This window comes from Spodoptera frugiperda, chromosome 17 (genome assembly GCF_023101765.2).
Source record: "Spodoptera frugiperda isolate SF20-4 chromosome 17, AGI-APGP_CSIRO_Sfru_2.0, whole genome shotgun sequence".
NCBI classification, from domain to species: domain Eukaryota; kingdom Metazoa; phylum Arthropoda; class Insecta; order Lepidoptera; family Noctuidae; genus Spodoptera; species Spodoptera frugiperda.
Window position 1 is genome coordinate 2,604,119 of NC_064228.1, and position 11,396 is coordinate 2,615,514.

Sequence of the window (11,396 nt, forward strand, 5' to 3'; positions counted from 1 at the left end):
CAGTTTGAGTACTTTTAAACCTCTTTATTGATGCATAACGTAGGGAATCCAGATTTTTACCTACGGTAGCCAATTGAAAGTCCCAGAAGAAAGTGTCAAAAATTCAAATAGGAAATTTTGAATCTGTCAATTGAACTCAATGTTATCTGCGCATTATCAACAATAACAAAAATAATTATCAATATTTTATAAACGGACTGACCTCCGTCGCTATCAAATTAATCTCCAAGCATCCGTGGTGCACTGCGTCATCTATCACGCTTCTATCAACGAAGCGGACTTAACCCTTGTACTAGAGATATGCATTATCATTACTACACATTTATCTACCCACGATTAAACACAGATCAGTTTCCTTGACTTAAATAAATTAAAAAAAAAAATGTTCGAAAAAAGTGTGTTGCGTTTTTTAAATCCTTTTACGGTGGCGCGGGAATATTTTCGAAAGCCCGTCGAAGCGTTTTTAGTGAACCAATATTTGGGATATAAGAAAAAGACTGATGAAAGTATAACAAGTGTTAAAGAGTTGATGTACAGGGTCGCTATAGTGACGTTATTTATAACTGTTATACTGTGGTTATCAATTTTTATGTATGTCGGCTTCTACAATATTTATATGCCCAATGTTACTCATGTGCGGCCTGTGCATTTTCAGTTCAAGTAAGTATTCTTAAAATTTCTTTGTTATGTGTGAAGGTTTTATATTACTCTAACTAACTATTATGAATAATATAATAGATGATTCATTACCATAGTAAGAATTTTTAATATCCATTGTTCAAAAAATATAAAATAGAAATTCTAATATTTATTCTTATTTACAAACAATAAGATTTGCAGTGATAATATTTATCTTAAATAACAATAACATGCAATTTGCAAAATCATTACTTTGTTATGTATTATCTTATTTTGCGCTAGCTTCTACTAGCGGTTTTGCCTGTTTCCCTGTGGGTTAAAAAGTAGCCTATCTGTTATTCCAGACCATAATCTACTCCTGTTTCAAAGTTCATTTAGATCCTTTTAGCCGTTTCGATGTGAAGGAGTAACAAATAAACAAACAAACATACAAACTTTCACATGTATAATATTAGTAGAATAATTGTTTTAGTCAATACCTACAGCTATGGTTAGAAATAACATAAGATTATATTTTTTAGGACTTGTTTTACATTGTTTAGATAGCCTCCATGTATCAGGTAACTTTGAATTCAGAACATAATTTGTATGCACCATCGGGCACTTATATAAAGGTGGTGAAATAGACGCTTAGTCTCTGAAAAGAGTTTGCTGGGAGGTAGTCCTACCTCTTAGGGAAAAAGCTGTTTAGTTATTAATTGTAACATATAACACAAACAAGTAAAAGGAAAATAGAATGTTAGAAACATGTGAGTGGAGGTTTGAACCTACCAACGGCAAATTGAAATGTGACTTCTTGATGTATTTTTCCAAGTTATATGTACTTTCTAAACTTATATAGACACCACTAACAAACAGTTAAAAAAAACATTGTTAGGAAACCTGGGCTTATAATTTCTAATTACATATATAAGTTTGAAATTGCCAACCTGCATTGAGCAAGCACTGCAAGCATGGTGATTAACACATTAAACTTTAATAGGGGTTACCGGATACCTATTTTAGGGTAGGAATAAATTGCCCTCAACAGATTTCTATTCATAGTCAAAGACTTAATGCCTCAAACCTTCTCCATGTGAGAAGAGGCCTTTGTTCAGTAGTGGCCACTTATATGCTGTTGATGTTTTGACTGCACGGTTGGCACGGTGGCTGGGCAACTGGCTGCCGTGCAACGTGTCGCGGGTTCGATTCCCGCACGGAACAACTCTTTGTGTGATCCACAGATTGTTGTTCCGGGTCTGGGCGTGATGTGTATGTGAACTTGTATGTTTGTAAACGCACCCACGACACAGGAGAAAATCCTAATGAGGGGCAATGTTTTAAAAAAAAAAAAAAAGATGTGATGTGATGCTTTTATGGTGATTAATGCTCAAACTTCCGTGTGAGAAGAGGCCTTTGGTCAGCAGTGGCCACTTATATGCTGTTGATGTGGTGTGATGCATTTATGGTGATTAATGCTCAAACCTCCATGTGAGAAGAGGCTTTTCATCAGCAGTATTCACTTATAGACTGTTGATGTGATGTGATTCTTTTTATTTTCCAGACCATGTGAAGATAAAGCGGGAATATGTTCGTATCCGTATGCCTACGTACAGCTGACGAAGGCCAGCAACATCCTGATGCAGAAGCAGCCGTACAGGATCAAACTCGTGCTAGAGATGCCAGAGTCTGAAGTCAACAAGGACTTAGGTATTAGTTTTTCTAGAACTAGGTATTTTTGAAAGGAAATCCTACATTACTGCCGCACTCAGAGACATTTAATGATTACTTAAACTATTCCTTAGTAACGACTTTGTATCGAAAACCATTTGTGAGACTGGGTTAAGTAACCATTAAATGACTCTGAGTACTGGATCTTTCTTGATTCCGGGGAGTGTTTACAAATATGTACTTACTTACATCTCATTCCTAGATGCTGAGAGCATAGTTAGTATGAGTTTCTTTTACTTCAACGAAATCGAACCGAGTGCGCGTTAAAAATTAAAGAATTCGCGTCTAATATATTTTCTATATCTATTTAGTCCGTTAGGTAATCCTAACTAAGTAAATAGATTTTTAATTTTCATACTCCATGATCATCCCTATTACTCTAGTCCATGTGCGCCGCGGGTTTACTGCTTTATCCTATAAAAAACACATTTTGTACGATGTCTTGATATTTGTGTTGTAATTATTCAGTTTAACCAACACTTAATCCAAAACAGTAAATGTGTAGAGAACATAAAAAACATTTCCGTGGAATTTTTCATTCTATTCACGCAGCTTATCTTCAAGAGAGAGTATTCAACCTATCAAAGGTCAGGGAGTCAGCAGAATTCAATCATGCATAGATAAAAGGTCCATTCTCTTATCATTCACTTACCTAATAGTTTTCTATTAGTTATGGCCAAAGGGTAGTATTAGAGACAATTTAATTATGTATTCATAGAGAGAAAGATTGGCGATATATTAAAGTAGGGCCAAATTAAAAGTACCCTTAACCGACGAGCATGCATGAAAGGACTGATGACTGTTGATTAAGCGAAAGAGGTATGTAAGATTCGTAGCAATAGGTGGTTCATTGTCTCTGCCTACTCCCATGGGAGACAGGCGTTAAGTTATGTATGTATTCATAACAGCTCACCATCTTTTTAATGAAAGTGGAAGCAGATATGACAGTCCACAGATTTTTCCACATAAGAGGTTTTCCTGTGATACCATAGTCCCATCGCTTGAAATGTATAATTTTAATAAACCGTCTTTTTGGAGTGGGGAATATCATCGAATAACTTCTCCTGTGTCGGGTCAGGCGAGAGGGAACGAGACTCTGACTGACCAACAACCACCCCTTTCCTACTCCTGCTTTTAGCCGGGGCCCCAGCAACTCCTTAGATTGTCCGCAGCTTCAGATCGGGCATTTTACTAAACCATTAGGTAGTCCGCAGCTCCGAATTGGGGATTTCACTGATCCTATAGACCGAATATGAGAATAAAAAATGGGTAATAATGAATTGTAAATATGTTTACTTCCAGGTATGTTCATGGTTTGCGTTCAAATGCGCGCCAAGGGTGGATACTTGGTCTCCTCATCATGCCGGTCAGCAATGATCAGATATAGGTATGTACCTCATTAATCCATTATCTAAGTTTTTTATGGTACCTATAAGCCGATAAACGAGCATACGTATTTACCTGACGGTAAGCAATCGCCGCCGCCCATGGACACCCAAAACACAAGAGGCGTCACAATGGCGTATAGGCCTTTTAGGCGTTATGAATTTAAGGGTTGGTGGGTAATCGGAGATCGTGAAAAGGGGTAATGGACCACCGGTAACCTCACACAACGAAATACAACGCAAGCGCCGTTTTACAGCACCAACCCACACGTAGTTGCAGCAAAAAAATTAGAACTAGGTATACTAAAAAATTTCCCCTATTGACCTCCAGATCACTCCTGCATCGCATAATGAGGACGTTTGTGTTCTCGCCGCTGTACCTCGGCGGCGTGGACGAGGAGAAACAACAGCTCAAGGTGGAACTCTTCAGCGACTTCGAAGATGATCCGGTAAGATAAAATATGTCATTTTATAGTTAACTAGCAAACCTGGCGAACTCCGTTTCGCCACTAGATGGCTTCGCTTACTTCTATAACAGAAATGGACAGCGCCATTGAAATGTGAAAAATGACTTTCCATTTTCCTGTATTTCCTCTTGAATATTTTTTTTCTGAATTTTCTTTGCTATAAACCTCACGGAGCCCGAGACCTTTCCAACGAATGCAAAACTGTGGAAATCGGTTTGTGCGTTCTGTCAGGAAGGTAAACCCGACTTATTTTTATATAATAGATTATTTTTTATGGCTTATTCGCGTTCTAACTTTTCTACTGTTCGACTAGTTAGCCCTATCCGGGGCTCATAGCCACGAGCAGCATGCGCCACGACTTACTGCATTTTATTACAAAAGCGAGGCTATTTAATAAAAATAAAACTTACCACAAGTATGTGACATTATTATTAATTATATCTTCTGATTAATTTCGTTGCGGGATCCAAGACAGTCATTGATGTCCCTGAGACGCGCCGGACTTCAGTGTTCCAGTGTTTTCATGGTTGTATCTACTGTAGATCCTGGCTTACAGGAGTTGCAGCGGTGTGGGAGGTTGTGGCGGGCTTGTCCCATAGTTAAGTATGTGATATTGTGATGAAAATATACTTAAAACAACATTTTTGCTGATTACAATTAAGTCAGTTGTAGATGGCGCTGTCATCGATTTAAGTCGACTAGGTCAAAGTCAAAGCATTTATTTCAATTAATCCTAAATAAGGCACTTTTGGAACGTCAAATTGAATTATCCGTCAGTCTGTCAGTCAGTGAAGCTAGGCGCTCATTCCAAAGTGTAGCTTCGAATGGAGAAGAATGAGCAAGAAACTCCATCGTTACTCTTTTAAAAAAAAGTTTTACAAAATATCTCTGATACATTATTAGGTGTTTAATATTACTTTGCAAACGTGACAGGAGAAGCCGGCGACGGACGCGTACGTGGAGCTGCAGTCTCGGTTCGCGCAGGTGTACTCGAGCGAGCTGCACGTGCAGGCGCACTTCACGGGCCTGCGGTACCTCATGTTCAACTGGCCCAAGATATCTGCTGTGTTCGGTCAGTGTTACTGTGTTAATACTATGTTTATACCTTAACTGGTATATTTTAACCTGGAGCTGCGGACCACCTAATGGGTTTACCGGGGCTGCGGCTTGAAAAGCAGGAGTAGGGTCGGGGTGGTTTTTAGTCAGTTAGAGCCTGACTCTCCCTCTCGCCTCGCCCAAGGAGGAAGAGGCGAAGTCGGGAAGAAGTCGTTGAAAATTGAATTTTAATATCTACTAAAATCTCAATTTTTTAAGTTATAAATATAAATCTAGAATCTGTCATCCACTCCTATTATAATAATTTTATATATAAGAACTGTTTAATTGCTTTATTAGATTTTCGACTATATTACACTTCAATAAAGTAGAATTTTGGAACTGCCATGAACTGTACCTATAGTTTGCTTTATGTTTAAAGTAATTGAAAAGAGAGTGCGTTCGGCGCTTTGATTGGTCGGTTCGACTCGGCAGACAAATAATACTAATAATATGAATTTGTTCCAGGTATCTGCACCAATCTGTTCTTCGTGTCGCTTATATTTATACTGAGCTGGTACCATCTGCAAGACGGATTGCCCGATTTTATCAAAGTAAGTGCTTTTACATCACTATATTTATTTTTACTAACAATCACTTTTTTGTCTATGTTTAATTACTATTTAGGTGTATTGTTTTTTTGTTTTTTTTGTTGTATCTTAACTTTAACTATTCTATTGGCTGTATAACGTATTGGCGTAAGCTGTAATGTTATATATGTAAATTTGTAAATAAATAAATCACAGTTTACTCTCGTACATTAATGGAGAAAAGCTATTGGCTAGCAAGCTAGTACTTGTGTAGGCTGCGCGACGTCGATGCGTCTGCGCACGCTGCTCATGTAGAAGAGTTCGAAACTACTTAGAGTTTTTCTCCATTAATGTAGGTACGTGAGTAAACCGTGATTTTTAGTTAATTTAGTATGTCACACGATATTTTAAAAAAAATCTACATTTATATAGAAAATAAAATATATATTGTACCGTTTTCAGAGTAAATTCCGTTCGGAGATAAAGACTGAGCAAGAGGACAAGGAATTATTCGGGAAAGTGAAGCTGGAGCGGGAAGGTGAGAATATGATTACATCTAATAGCAATTAAATTAAAATTAAAAATTAAAAATCCCAAATAAAGCCTTGTATTCATGGTAAACATTTTGTTTAGCAACTTGGTTGCATAAACACGTTGCGGGCAACACTTGTGTTGCGGAGTTGATCGCGCCATGCTGCAGAGTTGACACCCGGCGAACGAAAACATAGTATATTAGTTTAAACAAAGTTTCCAGCAGCATTCTCGCTATTCATCAACGACGTTGATCAACTGTTGCTAAGCAAAATGTTTACCATGAATACGAGGCTTAAATAATATATATTTAGAACTAGCGTCTGCCAGCCACTTCGGCCGCGATCCTGTGGGATAAAATGTAGCGTATGGGTAATTCTAGATCCTTTCAGCCGTTTTGATGTGAAGGAGTGACAAACTAACATACATACAAGCTTTCGGATTTATAATCAGAATATGATAGTAGGATTTTGTTTTGTTGTCAAAAACATTACGTAAATGTGGTTGAAAATAAGCAATTCTCACGTGGTCATCGGTCAAATGGGGCTATCGGATTTTTAATCCAAATAGCGCTAATGTAGCGAAAAGTCTTTGTCCAATCACTGTAGTTGTCAAATATTGAATGTCCTATGGTGTGACACTAGCTAATTCTCTAATGGACGAAAAACTAAAGGTTTACACTGACACCATCTGGTGGTATAGTTAAAAGTAGCCCCCTTGATTGTGAATAATAATATTAGAATCATTAGATCTTAAAACGGGATATTTACCATGTTTATTTATTTCTGTGAGTTTCCGATATTTCGGCACTGTTGCGAGCGCCATGATCACAGATGAACTAATCGGAAACTCACAGAAATTAATAAGAATAGTAAATATCTCGTTATACGTTCTAAAGATATTGTCGGTGACCATGTCAGTTTAAAAATAGGTTTCCTATTTATAAATTCACAGTTATAAAATGTAGTTTTGTGCATAAAAAGTCTGCAAGCTTACTATACAACCGCCTTTGCAATTAATTCCTAAATAAATTAAAGTGACATTGAAATATAACATTTGTTTTCCAGATTCATCGTCGTTATTCGACGAGGACGCACTTCTAAAGGAATTCCAACAAATAGAATCGAAGGAGGAAACCAAAAAGACTTAAATGTGATGTAATATATGTATAATGTTTGTTGTTGTTTTCATTATTATTTACTTTTTAGCTAATTATGATGTGTGTGGGATCAAAAACTGACGTCAGAATCTTGCAAATAAATGATCCTTAGGATCAGAATTGTGAAATACTAGTTTTAGACTTAGAGCGTTGTATAGTATGAGAATTGAATGGACTCATTTTTTGGAGTGCCAGCTTTTTTGGACTTAGGAATTTAAGGGTTGTTCTTCGGGAATGGGGATGGGGAAGATTGGGAAGGGGGGAATTGGGCCTCCGGTAACCTCACTCACACAACGGAACCGTTGTTTCACGTCGGTTTTCTGTGAGGCCGTGGTATCAATTCCTTAAGGCTGGTGTTCCATTGCTAACACGAAAACTAAAACAATTAAAATTATAAAAACAAAAAATAAATTGTAGCGTTTTCCGATACCGTTTCGTTTACACACTGTATATGTCTCTTAAAACGTATAAATTCTAAGAAACTATGCTTAATCAAATACTGTGATTTGAAAAGTGCCATTTTTATGTTTTTAAAAGACACAAAAATTATTTTAACATAACTACTTAAATCTATAATTTTACTTGCTTAACAATGTACAAAAGAGCATTTCTTTATATCTATAACTGTACAAAATTATTTTAAACACATTCAAGAAGTTTTGGCTGTTCACAGCTAAAAGTGCTATAAGCATTTAAGGTCGCATTTTATTTGTATTTATTTAAATATTACAAATGATAACTTAAATAAAACCAGTGAATTATCGTCAGTTTTTGATCCCATACACGTAGGTTTCAATGATTGTAGTGTTTATGTGGAACATAAAATATTTTGTCATCGAGCATTTATATAATAAAAGTAAAACGGTAACTCTAGATACATATTTTTGCTCATACATTGTGTAATGCTCAAAGGAAGATAACAACTTACAACTCTTTTTGTAAATTGAACATTTCTGTGTTGCAAATTGAAATTAATTAATTTTATCGTAAGATTGTGTTTTTTTGACCGTAAGAGGTAATTTTGACCCAAATTATACCAATAGGAATCCACAACAAAGCGTATATATTAGTTTTTCATTGGTCTAAAAGTTTGGGTCAAAGTTACCCCCTAGGGTCAGAGAAACCCATTCTTACAGTACTTATAATATGAAATTATTTACTTACGTACCTAAGTACATGATTATTTTCGTTATTTAGTGTTTATGTAAAGAATATAAATAACTAATATAATGTAAAAACTATTCTGAAATACGTTTACCAAAATAAAATAGCTATATAATCTCTATTTTTCACAAATTTTAACACTAAAAACTAAATCTATTCTAAAAACTCAAAGAAAGTAATAGCACAATGCCTGTACGTTTACCTGGTATAAAGCACGCTTATTACATTAAAATAGGATTCAATATACACACTGCAATTATTCCTCTGCCCTCCTTTTAGAAATAAAAGCGTGATGTTCTTATTACCTATGTTATATTTACCAATGTACCCCGGATAAGCCAGGTAGATATCCAGTAAAATGGCTAATGTTATTTTATGTGTTAAATAGTAATAAAACATAGTTTAAGGCTCACCTGGGGTACATTTGCACCTCCTTATAAAAAAAGCTTGATACTAAAGGACCTATTTTGCTATTATTGATTAAGTTTCAGTAAACATCAACGGCCCGTAATAGTCCACCCCCTTTTTTGATTGAGGGGATGAAATCATCCAATGGAGAGGTAAGAGGGAGTGTCAGACTAATACTGACTAAAAACCACATACATTACCGAGTTTTAGCAAAATTAACGAACAGTAGTTGTTATTTATAACATAAGTATATGTAGTCCATCAAATAATCGGGTCTTACACACCCATGGGAAGAATGGGGATGGTCACAAATCTACTTACTGGAACTTTAATCAAAAGTAGTGAAGTAGGGGCCTAAATATTTTACTATGTGACTGAAAACCTAATACTATGTATAAATTATATGTTAGTGCCTTCCACGTATCTATGTAAAAACTAAAAAGCATGACTTTTCAAGCTTTCGGTGTTAAATAAATAGTAAAATAATATATACATACTTATATAAAAAACAGAATTATATTATGTGATAGATGATGTCATCAAATGTGTAATCTACTTAATTAAAAAATATATATATATAATTCATTATATCACTTCCTATTACATAGGATTCATAACATAATTGGTGAAAAGTGGGTGTCATAAGTATACATATGTAAGCTCTGCCTATCCCTTTGTGGGTTAGGCTTTTCCACCAGAGATGTGCTATGTAACTATGCTACGAAGATGATAGCTAAGCTGTGAAAGCTATGTGACCGTTTCCATTGATACTTAGCTATGTAACTGTGTGAGGAAAATGTGCAGCTCGAGTATGCAATGTATCGATAGTAGGGAAGCCATCCATAGCATGCATCTTTCCATATAAAAAACATAACTTAGCCGAGTCTGTTTCCACCAGTGCTAAGTTATGTGTACCAATGAATATGATTGGTGGAAGCCAAACGCATCCACAGCAACGTAGCATAGCACATATCTGAAAAAGCTCCTTTTGTCTTTCGGTATATGAGACACAATAGAAAACACATTGTGTCTCGCGTAGATCTGCGTTCCACTATTATTAGAACTTATGACGGGATATTTATTATGTTTATTCACTCAGTTAATCCGTGTTCATGGCGCTTGCAACAGTGCCGAAATATCGGAAACTCACCAAAGTGAATAAACATGGTAAATATCCCGTCATAAGTTCTAATAATAGTGTTAGTGACCATGTCAGTTTAAAAACTTAGATCTGCGTTCCGGCAAAAAATTAAAGGGTTAAAAGGCCTGACGCTATTGTTATATCATTCATTCATTCACTCTTTGATGATGTAATTATCGTTCAATGAATGACTTTGCACTATATTTTGTTAATAATATTTTGCAGGAGTTGATTTGTACAACCTTCTGTCTAATACTCGCAATAGCGACTACTAGCCATGAGGTCACAGGTTCATTTCTTGGTAAAAGTAACTTTCGCATTTATATCAATCAGTTGAAATTATCATAAATGGCGAAATGTTGACACTATCATAATATAGTGTAAAGAAAAAGAATAATGCTGAGTTGTAAATATTTAAATTAGTTTTTTATATGAAAATATATGTGCGTTTATTTTGTTTCAAAATAAAATTATATCGAATGGTATTATGTATGATTATAAAATGCATGATATTTATGAAGATAATGTGATATAATATTTTTTACTTTGGAATTAGAGAAATAAATATTGATGTTGTCTATATGTATTGCAGTTTTATTTTACCTAAATTCAAACTGGTTGTTGGTCGCGCATGAGCGGTAGGCTTTCAAGCAAGGGGTCTCTGGTTCGATTTCTGGGCTATGCATATTGTTGATAAATTATAATGTAGCCTGATTTAGTAGACTAAAAGGCACTTATGCCTTATTTTACGGTATAAGTCGGTAAACGAGCAGTCGGATCACCTGATGGTAAGCAAGCGATAATCTTACAGATTGAGAAGGCAAATGTTATTATGTATAAGCCTAAGCCTAATTTACATGCTACTATTAATTTATTCTGAAAATGCAAATGCAATGCATCTAGTACCTCTTGTATCTTGTCTGCTGTGTTGCCAAATAGCTAAAACTCTTAGGGTTTTTTAAAAAAATAATTAAACATCATTATTTGATGAAAATGATAGGATTATTTTTAGTATTCGATCCTTAGTACTTATACCCTCAGTACGAGTTTGCTTTACGTTGAACGAAAACGAAACGAGAGCGCGTTCGGCACGCTAATTGGCCGGTTTAAATAAACCAACTAATTAGAGCGCCGAACGTACTCTCGTTTAGATTACTTGAAACGTAA

General features: G+C 35.6%; 1 protein-coding gene across 1 annotated transcript; it reads left to right on the forward strand.

The window, feature by feature from the left end:
• Nucleotides 1-91: 91 nt before the first annotated feature.
• Nucleotides 92-10,811, forward strand: LOC118277023 (seipin). The gene is made up of 8 exons (XM_035595680.2): nt 92-660; nt 2,183-2,328; nt 3,652-3,736; nt 4,066-4,183; nt 5,135-5,273; nt 5,765-5,850; nt 6,289-6,364; nt 7,425-10,811. Exons 1-8 carry the CDS (start codon nt 383-385, stop codon nt 7,505-7,507), a joined length of 1,011 nt encoding a protein of 336 aa, XP_035451573.1. The 5' UTR covers nt 92-382; the 3' UTR covers nt 7,508-10,811.
• Nucleotides 10,812-11,396: the final 585 nt, after the last annotated feature.

What these genes read in the sequence shown, in the direction of transcription:
- LOC118277023 (XM_035595680.2), top strand. Translation starts at nt 383, where the DNA reads ATGTTCGAAAAAAGTGTGTTGCGTTTTTTAAATCCTTTTACGGTGGCG. An exon ending in GCGACTTCGAAGATGATCCG is followed by an intron (nt 4,184 to 5,134) that starts GTAAGATAAAAT and finishes CAAACGTGACAG; the next exon opens with GAGAAGCCGGCGACGGACGC. An exon ending in CAAGATATCTGCTGTGTTCG is followed by an intron (nt 5,274 to 5,764) that starts GTCAGTGTTACT and finishes AATTTGTTCCAG; the next exon opens with GTATCTGCACCAATCTGTTC.